This window comes from Haliotis rufescens, unplaced genomic scaffold (assembly GCF_023055435.1).
Source record: "Haliotis rufescens isolate VD_foot unplaced genomic scaffold, xgHalRufe1.0.p SCAF_59, whole genome shotgun sequence".
Taxonomy (NCBI): Eukaryota; Metazoa; Mollusca; class Gastropoda; order Lepetellida; family Haliotidae; genus Haliotis; species Haliotis rufescens.
Window position 1 is genome coordinate 1989199 of NW_025964323.1, and position 17350 is coordinate 2006548.

Below are 17350 nucleotides of genomic sequence, written 5' to 3' on the forward strand. Positions count from 1 at the left end.
AAGGAATGCAGCGTGAACATAGCAACTGTGTGTTGAATTGCTCACTGTGGGGCGTTATATGTAAGAGGCAATACCTGTCTTTATTCAAAAGCCGTTCAGAACGTAGGTGATAATCAGTTTCGGGAATCGAAATGGAGAAGTTTAATGGAAAATGGGAGTTGGTGACAGGATCGTATGAAAATCTTGAAGCATTTTCAGAGAAAATGGGTAAGGATAAAATATTTTACGATCATCTTTATAATAATATTAATTAAATCCAGTGGACTTTATAAGCTGCATTTCAAAAGATTATTAGCAATAACTAAAATAAATCTTATAATAACTTACTTATGTTCAATTTATCAATCGACCCGTGAAGATCCGGGTTGGAACAGGTCTTCAGCAACCCATGCTTGACGTAAAAGGCGACTATGCTTGTCTTAAGAGGCGACTGACAGGATCGGGTGGTCACACTCGCTGACTTGGTTGATGCATGTCATCGTATCTCAATTGCGTGGATCGATACTCATGATATCAATCACTGGATTGTCTGGTCCAGATTCGATTATTTACAGGCCGGCGTCACACAGCTGGAATATTGCTGAGTGTGGCGTTAAACAAACAAAGACAACCAAACAAACACTTGATCAATCATCCAAACAAATAAATATTTTCTGATTCTCCAAACACAATCTGTGGAAAGCGTAGTCTTCACTCCTTGCATGATTGCTAATGGACCCAGTTGTCTAGGGCGCCGGGATTCGCGTGCCGAGTTGTCTCCCTTAGGGGTGTCTGAACCCTACGATCGTGGAATCGAATCCCGGTTAGCCCTTATTATGGTTCTAGGATTGTCAGCACTATACTCGTATTCCAGCATTCACCGCTATTTTCCCTATTACGCCCAATAGAATCAGTTACGTCGGATAATCCGTTATTTTCTGCCCGCGTTTTATGTTTTTTGAAGTGGTAAAAATCACATTTTCACACATCAAGCCGACGCGCCATGATAGAAAGGAAATACATTGTACGTCCCTTGTTATAAGAAGAACCCACACCTTTTCCTTTCCCCCGCTTGTCAACTCCGTTGTCGGTCACTAAATGAGCGAGTGAAACATGTTCCGCATATTCAATACCTCGAGGGCTATTTAACAGAGGAACACAAGCCAGCTTACAACACAAACCAACCTGAACAACGAACCACAATCACGTCAATCATATACCACTCTCTCCTGCCTTGAAGGGGCGGTCGGGTAGCCTAGTGGTTAAAGCGTTCGCTCTTCACGCTGAAGACCCGGGTTCGATTCCCCCCGCCGTGATATTGCTGGAATATTGCTAAAAGCGGCGTAAAACCATACTCACTCACTCACTCACTCCTGCCTTGAATCGTCACTGCACCTGCGCCACGTGACAAATATATATCATGAAGTTGCCATCATTATTAAATAAAACATGATGTTAACAACAAAAAAGAGACACTTTCGAATTCGCGTAGGGCCCAAATGCAATGACCTCGTGTAGACATATAGCCCACAGTGTTCCCACAGCCGACCGCGCCCACATCATGAGAAAGTTCACCCGTAATAATATGGACATTGTGTTTATCATTTCGATATGGAAGTCTCCATATTGTATAATATACATAAAAATGCGAGTCAATACCAGCAGATATTTTGCAACCATTGCATATATTGTTTTGCTTGGAAAATAACCATCTCACAATCTTTGTCGGTCACATTAACCTCCTAATATTGACTGCACTGAGCGACCGGGTCGATAACGCTGACAAATTGAATCAAGAAGTAGGACGTACATGCTCTGTTAATTATTGCTGTTTCGCAATGCTTGCACCATTCGTGACCAACTCGTGTTATTCCGGAACAAGCCGCTTCTTGCAGGCTACGGAAAGGGGCGAGTGGTGACGAATGTGCTTGCACAGACAAACTGGGTCCCGGTATTACGTGCGTGTTGTCTCACTTCAAAACTGATTCTCAGTCAGACAGGTTCTCTGGGTAAGTTCCACTTGCGCAGCGTATCGCTTGCGGAGCCTACCCAGGGAACCGGGCCGATTCGCATTCTCATGACACACAGTACACAACAAAACATTTATCAGATTTTTATCCAAGTTGGTTAAATATATGAAACGGGAGTCATTTTATTTTTGTCATGTAAACAACCTTTTCAAGGTGTCTGAGTACATTAACTGGTTACCACCCATTCGTGACCAACTCGTGTTATTCCGGGACAAGCCGAATAGCGACTCGTGCCCATCTCGTGTCCATTTTTGCGACCGGGTTCCGTCTTAGCGCAAACGGGCATACCTAAAACAATTGTCAACTCGTTGGTAATGGTTCACATATATTTCCCAATATATTATATATACTTCAGATGAAATTAGAGCACATCTGGACATGCGGAATTATACAGTATGATTGAACATGCAAGACATGTGTAAAATCAAAAATTATTTCTGTGGGATTCTTTGACGAAGAACTTGAAATCTTACGCGCATTCTGATTGGTTTGTCGTATTTTCGCACATAGCATTCATCGATAGGGGGACGAGTCTTCTTGCAGGTTACGGAAAGGGGCGAGTGGTGACGAATGGTTACCACCCAGAGTGCCCAACATTGACAAAACAACAAAGAGTAGACTGTAGAACAATAGTTATGTTCTAATTCGCTTTGCTCCAACGAACATAAAATATTTACCATGTACAGCATACGCATCTCAAGGGTTATGCCTACCGCAGCAGACAAGCGAGCAGGTTTATAAACAATCACAAATAAATACACTCGACAAACTCGTAAAAAGTGTTTCAAGTCGAATCCAGGAATCTGTCAAAACCGCCTCCGTTTTCAGTTACCGGAAATATACAATTCCCAACTAAAACTGTGACCAAAGCAAACGTGATGTAACAAGTTTCGCAGTTGTTATTCAGAGAGTTTGAAATTACAACCATGATATACTTATCTTAAATTAATCTTCATCTTTTGGATCCCAACTGTAACTTGACCAGCAACTTCCCACATACCATACATACCATACCAAACACATCGTACCACTCAAATACAAGGATGTGCCCAACGGCTCAATTTTGCCCAGCGGCTCAACTTTGCCCAACGGCTCAACTTTGCCCCAACTTTGCCCAAAGGCTCAACTTTGCCCAACGGCTCAACTTTGCCAAACGGCTCAACTTTGCCCCAACTTTGCCCAACGGCTCAACTTTGCCCAACGGCTCAACTTTGCCCCAACGGCTCAACTTTGCCCCAACTTTGCCCAAAGGCTCAACTTTGCCCAACGGCTCAACTTTGCCAAACGGCTCAACTTTGCCCCAACTTTGCCCAACGGCTCAACTTTGCCCAACGGCTAAACACTCCAATACTTTGCAACCTCAAATTCTTGAGCCAATATTTTGCAAGATGTAAAATATGCTCGCCTGTGTAATGCGAAGACCTCGAATGGTTCAACACTGTCAGTGAACACTACACGTCTCCTTCCTCACGTGACTTCGTGACACCACATTCACGTGCAATGTACCTGGCTGCGGCAGGCAAACTCTTACCGTATTTAACCCATAATAAATTCATTTATGTTCTAATTCGCTTCGCTCAAACGAACATAAAATATTTACCATGTACAACATACGCATCTCAAGGGTTATGCCTACCGCAGCTCGAAATTAAAAGAAGGGGTGAATATGAACATATTTAATACTGACTTTTACAATCCCAACAAAGACGACACGTTTAATAATTCTGTTAAATTGTCTTTGACATAACCGTCTTTTGCTTTGTCAGAGGCCCAGCGGCCGTGTCTCTTGAACAGCCTGTCGGGTACCCCAGCGTTGGCGGCGGCTGTTGCTCCTCCCGAACGAAAACTGTGTAATCCTATTTTTGCAACGTCCTCACCAATACATTTAAACTTTTCAAGAAATATTTCTCTCGCTCGAGTATATGACAGAGGCTTTTCTCCTTTTAGTTTATAACTGCCTAACTTTTTGCAACAACTAATTTGACGAAATATATATACTCCTCAGAATCTTGCTTAATATTTGCAGATGTCAAATATCGACCCAAAATGTTCACTGGACAAAGTTCGGACCCGGAGGCCGAAATCTACACGTATCTACCTCTCTATATACGTCAGACTTCCTTTTTAATGAAAATACGAACATATCCATTATGAAAACATAGATCTGAACGTTTATATGCACAACTTCAGAAAATCTGAAAAAACCTGCATACGAGAGAATGGACATAGTCAGAAATCTTAAATCTAACAGGGAACAACCTTCCTTTCCAAAAACACAGACAAGTTTCTTGAGCATATGCGTATCAATTGGCTCTTTCTTCTGGACGGGATTACTATAGTTTCTCAGGGCTGCTTCTCTGATATTTTTTATGAGATCAGACTGACATGGATCTTGTAAACATGCTACTTGATGTGCCCAACTTATACCATAGATTGCTGCAACAACAGAATGTGATTTCTTACCACCTTGGAGAAGAGACGTGAGATATAAACCAACATGAAAAGATTTTGCTGGTAAACAAGGAACCTCTGCAAAATGTAAACTCCATTTTTTCCATAGATTATAATCACTCTTGTACTTGTCGACAGTAGCTGGAGCTTTCGATTTTGACACTATTTCTGGCATTTGTGCTGCTAAACATATCAAATCCTTATGAACCAAGGAATCTTTCTCTTTCCAGATGCCCAGACCAAACATATCTGCAATATTAACATCAATTTGAATTAATTCTAATGGCCAGAATGAATCCTTTAAATGAATCAAACATAGAAGCTTTGCTTCCACCTTCAACAGCAGTACTGCCTTGAAGTTGTAGCATATCTGCAACAAAAGATCTGGGTTTATCACCATCAAACAAGACAGGCCAAAATGACGCAGAGGGCCACATAGGTACAACCATAGTTGTAGGAGCCTTGTTACTCAGAACGAATTTGATTGTTTTTGAAACCAGATGTACAGGTGGTACAGCCCAGTTGTTGTCTCTTCCCCACTGTTGTGTAAACGCATCGACTGCCTCGGCACCGGGAACCCAAGATCTGGAATTAAATCTTACCAACTTGGTATTAATGTGATTTGCGAATCTGTCTACCGAATGTGGCCCCCATCGTGCATCCAAAATCCTGAAAATTGTATTTTTAACTTTCCAATCATCTGAATCTTCAAATCTGCTTAAAGCATCAGCTTTCTCATTTTCTGACCTTGGGATCCAACTGAACTTCAATGAAATGTTGTGCATACTAGCTGTAACGAAAGTTGACATAGCCAGTTTCTGTAAATGCGTTTTAAAACTACCACATGTTGCGATATGACAACAAGGCTTGCTATCTGTAAACCATTTTATGGTCTTATTACGCAGTATGTTTGAAAATGCAATCAAAGTTAATTCCACAGCTTTCATCTCTCTCCATGTTGAACTGCGCTTAGCTTGATCCAAATCCCAACTGTATTGAAAAATGTAATCAGTATGTTGTATATAGCCGGCACAGCCCGAATCACTGGCGTCTGAAAATACTGAAATCAATGGACCATAATCTTTACGCAGATTCCGACAGTTCAGAAGGGAAACATTGTCCCTCTACAACATAAGTTCATAGACGCACTCAGGATTATCTAACCTTATCATTCTGTCCCAGGATACTGACCTCTAAATTTCTGTGTGCATCTGTCTAGTCAATAGCCTGCAGATGTCCCCCTTAACTGGAGATAGAGATATGACCTTCCCTGTCAAACTAGCCAAGCTTCGTGCTGTAAAACGCGGAAGACACGCAAGGAACCCTGCGAATCTAGACCTAACATCTTCCAATTTTATAGACGGAACAGATAGGATACCCGAGTCTAGATCCCAGATAAAGCCAAGCCACTCTAGTCTAGTTTGAGGATTCCATATAGACTTTTCTACATTGTAAACGAAACCGGCTCTGGTTAAAGTATTCTTAACCATAAATGAGTGTTTTGTACATACGGCCTTTGACACTGAATAACCAAAACCATCGTCCAGATAAACTACGATGTTAATGGAATGCTTTCTCCAGTACTTGACCAATGGGCGAACACACTTCGTGAAGATGTAAGGAGCTGACGAGAGACCAAAGGGAAGAACTGTGAAACAGTAATACTTCACAACACCTTGGCATTTCCAAGCAAAACCAAGAAAAGTATGTTGAGTAGGGTGAATGTCAATATGATGGTAACCTGACTTTAAATCAAACTTGAACATATAACCAGAATTTTCTAAAAAGTCTAGTGCGACTTTATAGCCTTCAAAAACGGATTCACCAATCTCAGATCTAAAATCAACCTCTTTTTCCCTGAACGCTGAACAGACACTGAAAGAGGATTAATAATATGAGGTGTAGTATTCACTTCAACTATACATTCGTTTTTCAACAGTTCCTGAATAGACTCTGAAACGAACTCTCCATTTTTCATAGCAGAACTTTTATTCTTACTGTGTGTACGGGGTGGGCTATCAACTAAAGGAATTAGGTAACCTTCCTGGATTGTTTTGATAATATTCTGGTGCATCAATGTTCTTCCAAAATGTAATATACTTCCTTAAACTACCCTTTACGATTGCAGAAGATCCTGATTCGATTTCATATTGATCAATCATAAATATGTCTGAAAGGTTCAGAGTCTTGATCTGTACCTCCGAGATTTGAGACATCAGAATCGCCTGTGCTTGAGTTTCCAAAACTGTACTTGACTGGACATTCAGCATCTGTCCTGAGAGAAGTGTCCCGACCAGACATAGCAAAAGGTACCTTGTCGCCGTATAGAACCATGTCCGGATCTGCAGGCTTGTTTACATGCTCTGGAAAAAGATTTTAGACTAATCTCCAATAATCTCCCATAATATGATTGGAACCCCAAAGATGCAAATGTTTCGTTACCTGAAATTAGTTCTTGTCTACTTCTTACTTGGATCTGCTGATGTCTGCACCCCTTGTGTGTGACTGGCTGTCAAGGCTGAGCGTTGAGCAGCAGCGAGGGGGCACGCCAATGCCCGAATCCGCCACAGAAAAAAACACTGTTGGTTTGGTGTTGCTGTACGTTTGAAATGGGGACGAAAGGCCTGGGTTTGCAGGGAGGGAGGGACCTGAGAAGGCATGTCGTTATTAGAGTTAGAGAAAGTAGCAGAAGGAGCATTGTGAAAACCTTTGTCACGAGGCCTGTAAGGGGCTGCTCGACGCTTACGGAGTGCTTTACTTTCTGCCTTCTCGAATCGACGTTCTTCATCTGAACCAGAAGCAATGTCGTCTCCCTCCAACTCCGCAACTACGGCCCAACCGGACAGGGATCTGTCGGCTAACCTGATATGTTTGTTTCGCTTGTGTATCTCTGAAGCAAGACTTTCAAGGGAATTTGAACATTCAGAATACTTATTATGTTTGATATATCTGAAGGCTGAATCTATTTTCTCCAAAAGACCGCAATTGAATTTATACTGCAACTGGTTTCCTTTAAATTTGAAAAATGGTATTTCAGAATCTTTGCGAGCTCTTTTTAAGGCAGAAAGCGATCTTTGTTCTGAGTCTTCAATTATATCACGTTTGAATGTTTTTAGTTTGCAATCCATATATTCTTTGAACAATTTAAAAGTTTCATAACCTTCAACGGAATCCCTTGGTCTGTCAGACTGAATTTCCTCGGCAGCTTCGAGGTGTGATGACGGAGAAGTTGTCTGTTGTCTGTTCCTCTGTTACCTGAAATATACAATTCCCAACTAAAACTGTGACCAAAGCAAACGTGATGTAACAAGTTTCGCAGTTGTTATTCAGAGAGTTTGAAATTATAACCATGATATACTTATCTTAAATTAATCTTCATCTGTGACTGTTGTTTCTTCCGTTTTCCTTGGCTCAGTTTTGGATCCCAACTGTAACTTGACCAGCAACTTCCCACATACCATACATACCATACCAAACACATCGTACCACTCAAATACAAGGATCTGCCCAACGGCTCAATTTTGCCCAGCGGCTCAACTTTGCCCCACGGCTCAACTTTGCCCCAACGGCTCAACTTTGCCCCAACTTTGCCCAAAGGCTCAACTTTGCCCAACGGCTCAACTTTGCCAAACGGCTCAACTTTGCCCCAACTTTGCCCAACGGCTCAACTTTGCCCAACGGCTAAACACTCCAATACTTTGCAACCTCAAATTCTTGAGGCAATATTTTGCAAGATGTAAAATATGCTCGCCTGTGTAATGCGAAGACCTCGAATGGTTCAACACTGTCAGTGAACACTACACGTCACCTTCCTCACGTGACTTCGTGACACCACATTCACGTGCAATGTACCTGGCTGCGGCAGGCAAACTCTTACCGTATTTAACCCATAATAAATTCATTGGGTAGTGGGTGTGCAGGGGTGTTTCAGGTGACGGTGCTAACCCTGAACGCATGTGCTACTTACTTACTTACGTGTTTTACTTACTTACTAACTTACTTACGGTTTTAACGTGTGCTTGCCGACATATGCGTATTTCGCTACTCATGTTAATCTTTCTCTTGTATGCAATTGTTTTTTACGGGGGGGGGGGGGGGTCGTCACCCCGAAGACCTGGGTTCTATTCCAGACATGGGTACAATGTGTGATTAGTTAATATGCTTACTGTATGCTTAAGTATGTTATATAACATACATACATGTTTTGCTCCAAAGCATATTTATTCAACCATCTTGCAAGTTATTTGATAATTTAAATTCATGGCTATCTGTGTCATGGTAACGATGACATCACGATACATTTAATTGATGTTTACATTTAACTCGGATTAAAAGCTTTCATGAAATATGCATTCGATTGATCAACTTGAATCCGCGAGATGCCAACATGTCCTAGAATTAAACTATTAAACAAGAGATACTAAATAAATAGTTCGCAACTGAAAAAGGGCAGTAAGACCCACTTTAGTTTACTCGGCTTTCGAGTCGTGTGTCATAAGATTTAAGCTGGTTCCAGCTCGCTGTAGCTATGCGGAAGGTAGGAGCCCCAGCTCGCTTCTTTGACGTCACATCCGGCTTAGGGTTACTGGACTCCGTGTGGAGAGCCGGGCCCAGTTTACATAAAATAGTGCCTTAGTTTACCGCTTCCACAGCAAGGTATATCTATGTGTATTTTGATTACATAGACGCATGCTTTGACTGCAACGAACAGGCCATCTTTCAGTAGTTATACATTCTACACTTCTGCACAGTAATGACTTTTCGTAGCAACGGCGGTTCGTTCAACAAGATACGTCGGGATATAGTATGGTATTCTCTCTCTGCGGGTTCAAAATGGGTAAGTTAAATTTGAAATGGTGCCTGACAATATGGAACATTTTTCTAAAATTGGTATGGGTCTTTGAATGAGTCTATCAAGCTAACTAATCTGTAAAATGTATTACATGCTAGGCTGGGCAGTGAATCATGTGGCCTTTCGGGGTAAGAGTGAGTGAATATGGTTTTACGCCGCTTTTAGCAATATTCCAGCTATATCACGGCGGGCGACACCAGAAATGGGCTTCAAGAATTGTACTCATGTGGAGAATCGAACCCGGGCCTTAGACGTGACGAATGAGCGCTTTAACCAATATGCTATCCCCACCGCCCCTTCATAGAGGTAAGAATATGCCCCTAGTAACTGATGCGCGTCCAGAGATCCGATGAAGATGGATGAGGCTTATTTTGTTTGATGTAGCATCGACCTCTTTAAAAGTTAAAAAAAATAATCAAAAATGTTTTTTTCTTTCAGGAGTGCTAAAAGAAGAAGTAGAAATGCTAAAGAATGCTGTTATGACTACAACCATAAAGATGGAGGGAAATAAACAGCGCATGACCCTTGAATGCAACGGTGAACCAATGAAACAAGAGCTCTGCTTTACCGAAGGAGAACCTTTGGAGTATAAAGGATTCGAAGGCTCAAACATGACAGTAAGTTGTCTTGTAGTACATAATATAAACGGGTGATCCTGAATGTGGTATTGGACTTTTGTGTATGTTTCAGTGTGAAAGACTGAGTTTTCTGAAGTTGTGAAAAGTGATATTTTCATAACACTTGCTGTAAATATAAGACGGAACTATTGTCGTAAGTGTCGTAAGTGGCGGGTCCGATGACAAGCTGTTGACTTCCTTTTTACGTTAGTTGACTCATTGACAAGGCAAAATAATGACAGATGGTAGTTTTGGGAGTTAATATCGCTTCATGCCGTTTGTCATTCTCTTGAAAATCTTTCGTTATAGACTGTTAATTTCTCATTTTGTGACTTGACCAGCGTGTATTCTTTCGCTCCCAACAGTTGTCTCTTGGTTTTCATGAATATTTTTTGTTCGAGTTGATTTTGTATATAATCTTATCTATATGTATTATATATTTTTTTGTTACTTTGGTCTATCATGTTTAAGATCTAGCAAACACGAAACTACCTTTTTAGTCGCAAATACAAGCGGTGGTGAACAAGGTAGGGAGAATTAACGTTACAGGGTTTTACATTTAAATGAAACAATTTATTTTTCCGGTAGACAACTACACAAAAAGTAGATAATAAATAGGATATCCGATGTGTCTCGTGACGTATCATGTTTCTTTCATCTCTTGGTGGGGAAAAAAGAGGTATTTTCGTGGAAATACCCCCCGCGCTACTCGCGACACATGAAATATCCTCTTTATCTTAAGCGCTTATCAACCAATACTGTCGTGCACAGAAAGTGTTCCCATCGCTGAAAAATGGCGTTAAGAAGTTCGCGGAAGCATGTGTTTAAAGCTTTAGGGCGTCACAAAGTAGACCCGGTTTCAATTCCCTTCTCTTTCAATGTTTCGGGTGAAACTATACACCGAAACATCGATGCACCACAGTAGCTTTCGATACAATACACGATACTTACAGGCTCGATCGCGATAAGTAAGGATACAAAATAAATAGAGGATTCATCACGAGTGTTTTTTAATATGGGAAATATCAACCGAGTCTTAGTTAATCGGTATTTGCCGAGCCTTTGGCGAGGCAAATACCGATTAACGGGACGAGGTTGATATTTCCCATATTAAAAAACACGAGTGATGAATTCTATTTATCGTTTTCACATTTTTGCTTCCCAATTAAGGAATAATTGCATTAAACATTAACATCAGCAACTTGTCGAAATCTTACGTATAGATCGTGCGTAGTGATACATGTTTTCCATAGCCGTGTAAACCAAAATAAACAACCTCTTAACTCCTTTATGACATATTCCTTCGCTGAGAAAAAAAGTTCCTCGGATTATTTTAAACAAAATACTTGAACAGACTTTTGCAGAATAATTGAAATAATGTCTCCAACATCAAAGGTATCCATGTTGTTTGTAAACACCTACTCACGTGCACCGGCGAAAAAAGTCCCACTTCCGGTTATCTAATTTGCATATCTAATTTGCATACTTATGTCATTGGGGTATGACATACATGTTTTTATGTCATAAGCTTATGTCATGGATAAATGCTTTAGTTAAATGATAAATGTGTTTACTTTCTTAGCGAATAGGATCGATTTTGCGCTTGAAAAGCCGCCCACGTGCCACATATATACGTTTGTGGTTATCGTGACCTGTGCCTCGTGGCTGGCGTATCACCACTTTCCGGGTCGTGGAAACCCAATTCAACGTGTGATGCCCGTTTCCGATATACAGTGAATTCTCGCTAAGTAGGAACCATACAATTGTTTGTTTGTTTATTTGTTGTTTAACGCCGAACGCAATATTCTAGCTATATGACGGCGGTCTGTAAATAATGGAGTCTGGACCAGACAATCCAGTGATTGACATCATGAGCATCGATCCATGCAGTTGGGATACGATGACATGCATCAACAAAGACACATCACTGTGCCGTCATCTATTTTTCTGGATAAAAGGGCAGTCAACCATGGTAAATGGAGTCAGGGTCTTGTCAACGGCGCGGGCGTGGTTATAATGCCAATCACTATCACTGGATTGTCTAGTCCAGGCTCGATTATTAGCGAGTGAGTTGGGTTTAACGCCGCTTTTAACATTAGTCCAGTTATATTACGACGTCTCATCTTAATGTGGGAGGAAAGCTCGAAGTGATGCAGGTCTCAGACGTTTACCACTTCGGTGAAACCCACGAGCAAGGGTATGGTGCTGACAAACCTAGAAACATAATCGGGGCGATTCGGGATTCGAACCCACAATCATAGGTTTCTGGCGTGCCTAAGGGATACAACTCTGCACAGCGAATCGCGGCGCCTTAGACTACTTGGCCACCAACAAACAAACAAACAATGACAAACATTGACAGGTTTCCTTACATTACTCTGTTTCTAGTCGGATTACAAGTGGAACGGTGACAGAATTGCCGAGAAGCACAAAGCCGAGAAGGACGGGACCACAAGAGAATGGACTGTAGAACGATACATTGAGGGGGACATGATGGTCGCAGTGAGTAGTAGGGACTATCCAGATATATAGAGGGGGACCTGATGGTCGCGGTGAGTAGAGGGGACTATCCAGATATATAGAGGGGGACATGATGGTCGCGGTGAGTAAAGGGGACTATCCAGATATATAGAGGGCAACGTGATGGTCGCTGTGAGTAGTGGGGACTATCCAGATATATATAGAGGGCCACGTGATGGTCGCTGTGAGTAGTGGGGGCTATCCAGATATAGAGGGGACATGGATGTCCCTGTGAGTAGTGGGACTATCCAGATATAGAGGGGACATGGTTGTCCATGTGAGTAGTGGGTCTATCCAGATTTAGAGGGGACATGGGTGTCCCTGTGAGTAGTGGGTCTATCCAGATATAGAGGGGACATGGATGTCCCTGTGAGTAGTGGGACTATCCAGATATAGAGGGGACATGGATGTCCCTGTGAGTAGTGGGACTATCCAGATATAGAGGGGACATGGATGTCCCTGTGAGTAGTGGGACTATCCAGATATAGAGGGGACATGGTTGTCCATGTGAGTAGTGGGACCATCCAGATATGGAGAGGGCATGTTGTCACTGTGAGTAGTGAGACTATCCAGATATAGAGAGGGCATGTTGTCACTGTGAGTAGTGAGACTATCCAGATATATTGAGGGCATGTTGTCACTGTGAGTAGTGGGACTATCCAGATATAGAGGGGACATGGTTGTCCATGTGAGTAGTGGGTCTATCCAGATTTAGAGGGGACATGGGTGTCCCTGTGAGTAGTGGGACTATCCAGATATAGAGGGGACATGGATGTCCCTGTGAGTAGTGGGACTATCCAGATATAGAGGGGACATGGATGTCCCTGTGAGTAGTGGGACCATCCAGATATGGAGAGGGCATGTTGTCACTGTGAGTAGTGAGACTATCCAGGTATAGAGAGGGCATGTTGTCACTGTGAGTAGTGAGACTATCCAGATAATGAGAGGGCATGTTGTCACTGTGAGTAGTGGGACTATCCAGATATAGAGAGGGCATGTTGTCACAGTGAGTTGTGGGACTATCCAGATATAGAGAGGGCATGTTGTCACTGTGAGTAGTGAGATTATCCAGATATAGAGAGGGCATGTTGTCACTGTGAGTAGTGAGACTATCCAGATATAGAGAGGTTGCCATGGTGACTCATGTCACCAGTTACCAGTAGCGTATCAATTAGCAATCTGGCCACCACCGATAACACAGACATCCATGTTTCTTACAGAAATCGACGAAGGATGATGTCTCCATGACCTACAAGATGAAGAAGATATAGACCAGGATCCGTTCTGCTGGAAGATGAAAGATAAAAGAGTTGTGTTTCCCCGTGTTGCCACATAGTACTACCCCGCTTCATGCTTCGGGCTACAGTGGACCTAGGTCCCGTTCCACAAAGCGATCATAGCGCTACGGTTGTCATAAGTCCATGTCAAAGTATGGGAGTTATGATCGTCTTAGCGCTAAGATCGCTTTGTGAACCGGGCCCTGTGCTGAAAGTTATACGTGTGTGCCACTAATGCAGTTTAAACAACACACGTCCCTGTAATCCTTTATTTCGCGATTATTCTCAGGCGTAAATTGGACATTCAACGTGTCGACAATGATTTCTGATGAAGAATATACATTTTGCATTTATATCTATCGATTGATGCATTGACAGCTTTGGAACGTTAAACATACCTGCCAAGGTTCAAACGCTGTTTTTTTACATTTCCGTTTTTCACATCCCTAATTTCTTGAGTGTTATATCAAAGGGAGACTACTCTCTGGCAAATTTGATTTATGTCCCCCAAACACTACCGTGTGTGCCTGCTAGTTCGTTACCGGTATTGCAAGGATACTGTCTCTCTTTCAACCACGTATTAATTGCAAATTCCATCACGGTGAAGATCAATATCAAAGAAGTTACGATGAAGACAATGGGCACAATGAGAGAATTTGATTTTTCTGCTCTGCTTCTCCTGTCTCAGCGTGTTTAACCACGGATATACGGGACATGCAACAGAACGAGACACACACGAGATTTGTATCATTTTGTTTATCATTTATAACGTCCACTATTGTGACATTTTGATTTGCGAGGGTGCATAGCTTTTACAAAAGTGAAATAAAGACGTCTTGAACAAGATTCCATTTGTTTCTCTTTAATATGCGTGAAACAATTGTTTGTACGTTTCATTTAAGAGTTTCTGTGAGAGGTAGCTATATAGACCTATTGTCTACATCCGCTATTGTCTACATCCACGATTGTCTACATCCTCTATTGTCTACATTCACTATTGTCTACATCCACTATTGTCTACATCAAACATTATCTACATCCACTATTGTCTACATTCACTATTGTCTACATCCACTATTATCTTCATCCACTATTGTGTACATCCACTATTATCTACATCCATCATTGTGTACATCCACTATTGTGTAATCCACTATTGTGTACATCCACTATGGTCTACATCCACTATTGTCTACATCCACTATTTTCTATATCCACTATTGTCTACATCCACTATAATTGTGTAGATCCACTATTATCTACATCCACTATTGTCTACATCCACTATTGTGTACATCCATTATTGTGTACATCCACTATTGTGTACATCCACTATTGTGTACATCCATTATTGTGTACATCCACCATTGTCTACATCCACTATTGTCTACATCCACTATTGTCTACATCCACTATTGTCTACATCCACTATTGTCTACATCCATTATTGTCTTCATCCACTATTGTCTACATCCACTATTGTCTACATCCATTATTGTCTTCATCCACTATTGTCTTCATCCACTATTGTCTACATCCACAATTATTTACATCCACTATTGTGTACATCCACTATTGTCTATATCCACTATTGTCTTCATCCACTATTGTCTTCATCCACTATTGTCTACATCCACTATTGTCTTCATCCACTATTATCTACATCCACTATTGTCTACATCCATTATTGTCTTCATCCACTATTATTTACATCCACTATTATTTACATCCACTATTGTCTACATCCACTATCGTCTAAAACCATTATTGTGTACATTTGTCTACATCCACTATTGCCATAATGATAACGTCACACTATTGTTGTTTTTATTTGTATCTGAGCCAGGAATTTACTGGCCATTCCGAACGTGTAAAACTGACGCAACTGTATGTCAATTTGCAACATTGTAGAGAAAATGTGTAGAAAGACACATTTGAACTATTGTAATTCTACAGAAATCTATGCTTTGGTGACTCCCTAAAAACACACCTATCAATTCAAGGTGCAACTGGCGTTCGACTTGATCCATAAATGCCATATATCAAAATATTTGCTGTCCGGCTTAAATAGGTCCTTTCCACAACAGGTGAACCTGCTTATGGATCTTGTTTATTAGCTCCTATTCGAAATGTAACTGAAACAAAGCTTCATCCATACCAATTGCTAGTTATTACCTCCCCTTTCTCCAATATGGCAATTAAAACATTACATTCAGAATGGGTTGTTAGTTACAGTTGCGAGTTAAAGTATAATAGTTGCCTGAAAGAGAAATTATATATGAACAATGCTCGAATTGAATCCTTCGTTGTTCGTTGATGCCCAAACAGATAAACAAATTCACCCGATTTCTCCATTACGTTAAGTTTACTATTGTCAAACTGTTATGACGCGTGCGATGGATATATGTAGTGTATTGTGTTGGAAATACACTATTGATGCCGATTTTTAATAGCCCACTACGGCTAGATGCTATCGCGGTGGCCTCGCGTTGGCCTTTTTAATAGTTGGTTTACGGATTTTATTCTAAAATAACATTGGTAGGTGGACGATATATAAATAAAATGTAGACTCTTCAAAATATTGAGTGGATAGTTTTTCTCACCAATACGTAGAGGGGAATGCCCGAGTAACTCTCCATTCCTTAAAAACAATGGAGCAGAGGACCATTATTTTTAAGGAATACATGATACCGCGTATGACAGTAAAAGGTTACACATTGAATTTGCACGACTGCGTAAACACCTTATCCGAAGTCGCATGTCAACTATGTTCCAGCAAATGAAGTCATGCAGATTCTGTGAAAGATAACTGTCACATAATCCAGCACAAGCTTATGTCCAACATAATATCATGAATTTTGTTTGAGACGGAATAGTTTAAGACACTGCTTCAAGACTCGCATTTTGTGTTCCTTGAAAGAAGGAGTAACAAATATCCACAACACCTTATTTGTGTTTGGAACATCCAGCATGTCCACCGACGATTTAGTTTGTGAACAGATGATTATTTTAAACCAAATCCCAACCGTCGGGCACAGTACTACAAATCGTCAATACGCCATACAACTATTCACATAGGAATATGTAAATACGAATGAAGGAATACGTTAACGATTAAAAGACAAAAAAAATAACACAATCAGATGACCAAATCTATCATTAATTCGGAGAATTTGTTCCGAGTTCGGGTCCCCATTTTCTGCCGAGATGTTATTATTACACATTCAGGGTATTGAAGAAAACAAGAAAACGAAAATTAGTTTAGGTATGTGTCGCACCGAACACAATGCTGAAGATGCAGTAGTGAATACAGTGCTGTCCAGACCGTTAGCTGGGAGGAATATTGCCGAGTGCGGCGTTAAACTCCAAACAAACAAAGAAACTCCGTGCGCAGTATATCATTTCTTTGTTAGACTCGTGAAAATCCGGGGTAGAATAGATCTTCAGCAACCCAGCGACTATGCTAACGGGATCGGGTGGTCAGGCTCGCTGACTTGGTTGATGCATGTCATCGATCCCAATTGCGTGGAGAAAACGAAAATTAGGATGGATGCTCATGATATCAATCAATGGATTGTCTGGTCCAGACTCGATTTTTTACAGACCGCCGACATATAGTTGGAA

At 41.2% G+C, this 17350-nt stretch overlaps 1 protein-coding gene across 1 annotated transcript; it reads left to right on the forward strand.

The window, feature by feature from the left end:
* Positions 1 to 14572, forward strand: LOC124142760 (fatty acid-binding protein Fh15-like). Its single transcript, XM_046511400.2, has 4 exons — positions 1 to 207; positions 9751 to 9929; positions 12318 to 12431; positions 13670 to 14572. The coding sequence occupies exons 1-4, from the start codon at positions 132 to 134 to the stop codon at positions 13718 to 13720; spliced, it is 420 nt and encodes a 139-aa protein (XP_046367356.1). The 5' UTR covers positions 1 to 131; the 3' UTR covers positions 13721 to 14572.
* The last annotated feature ends 2778 nt before the right edge of the window (positions 14573 to 17350 follow it).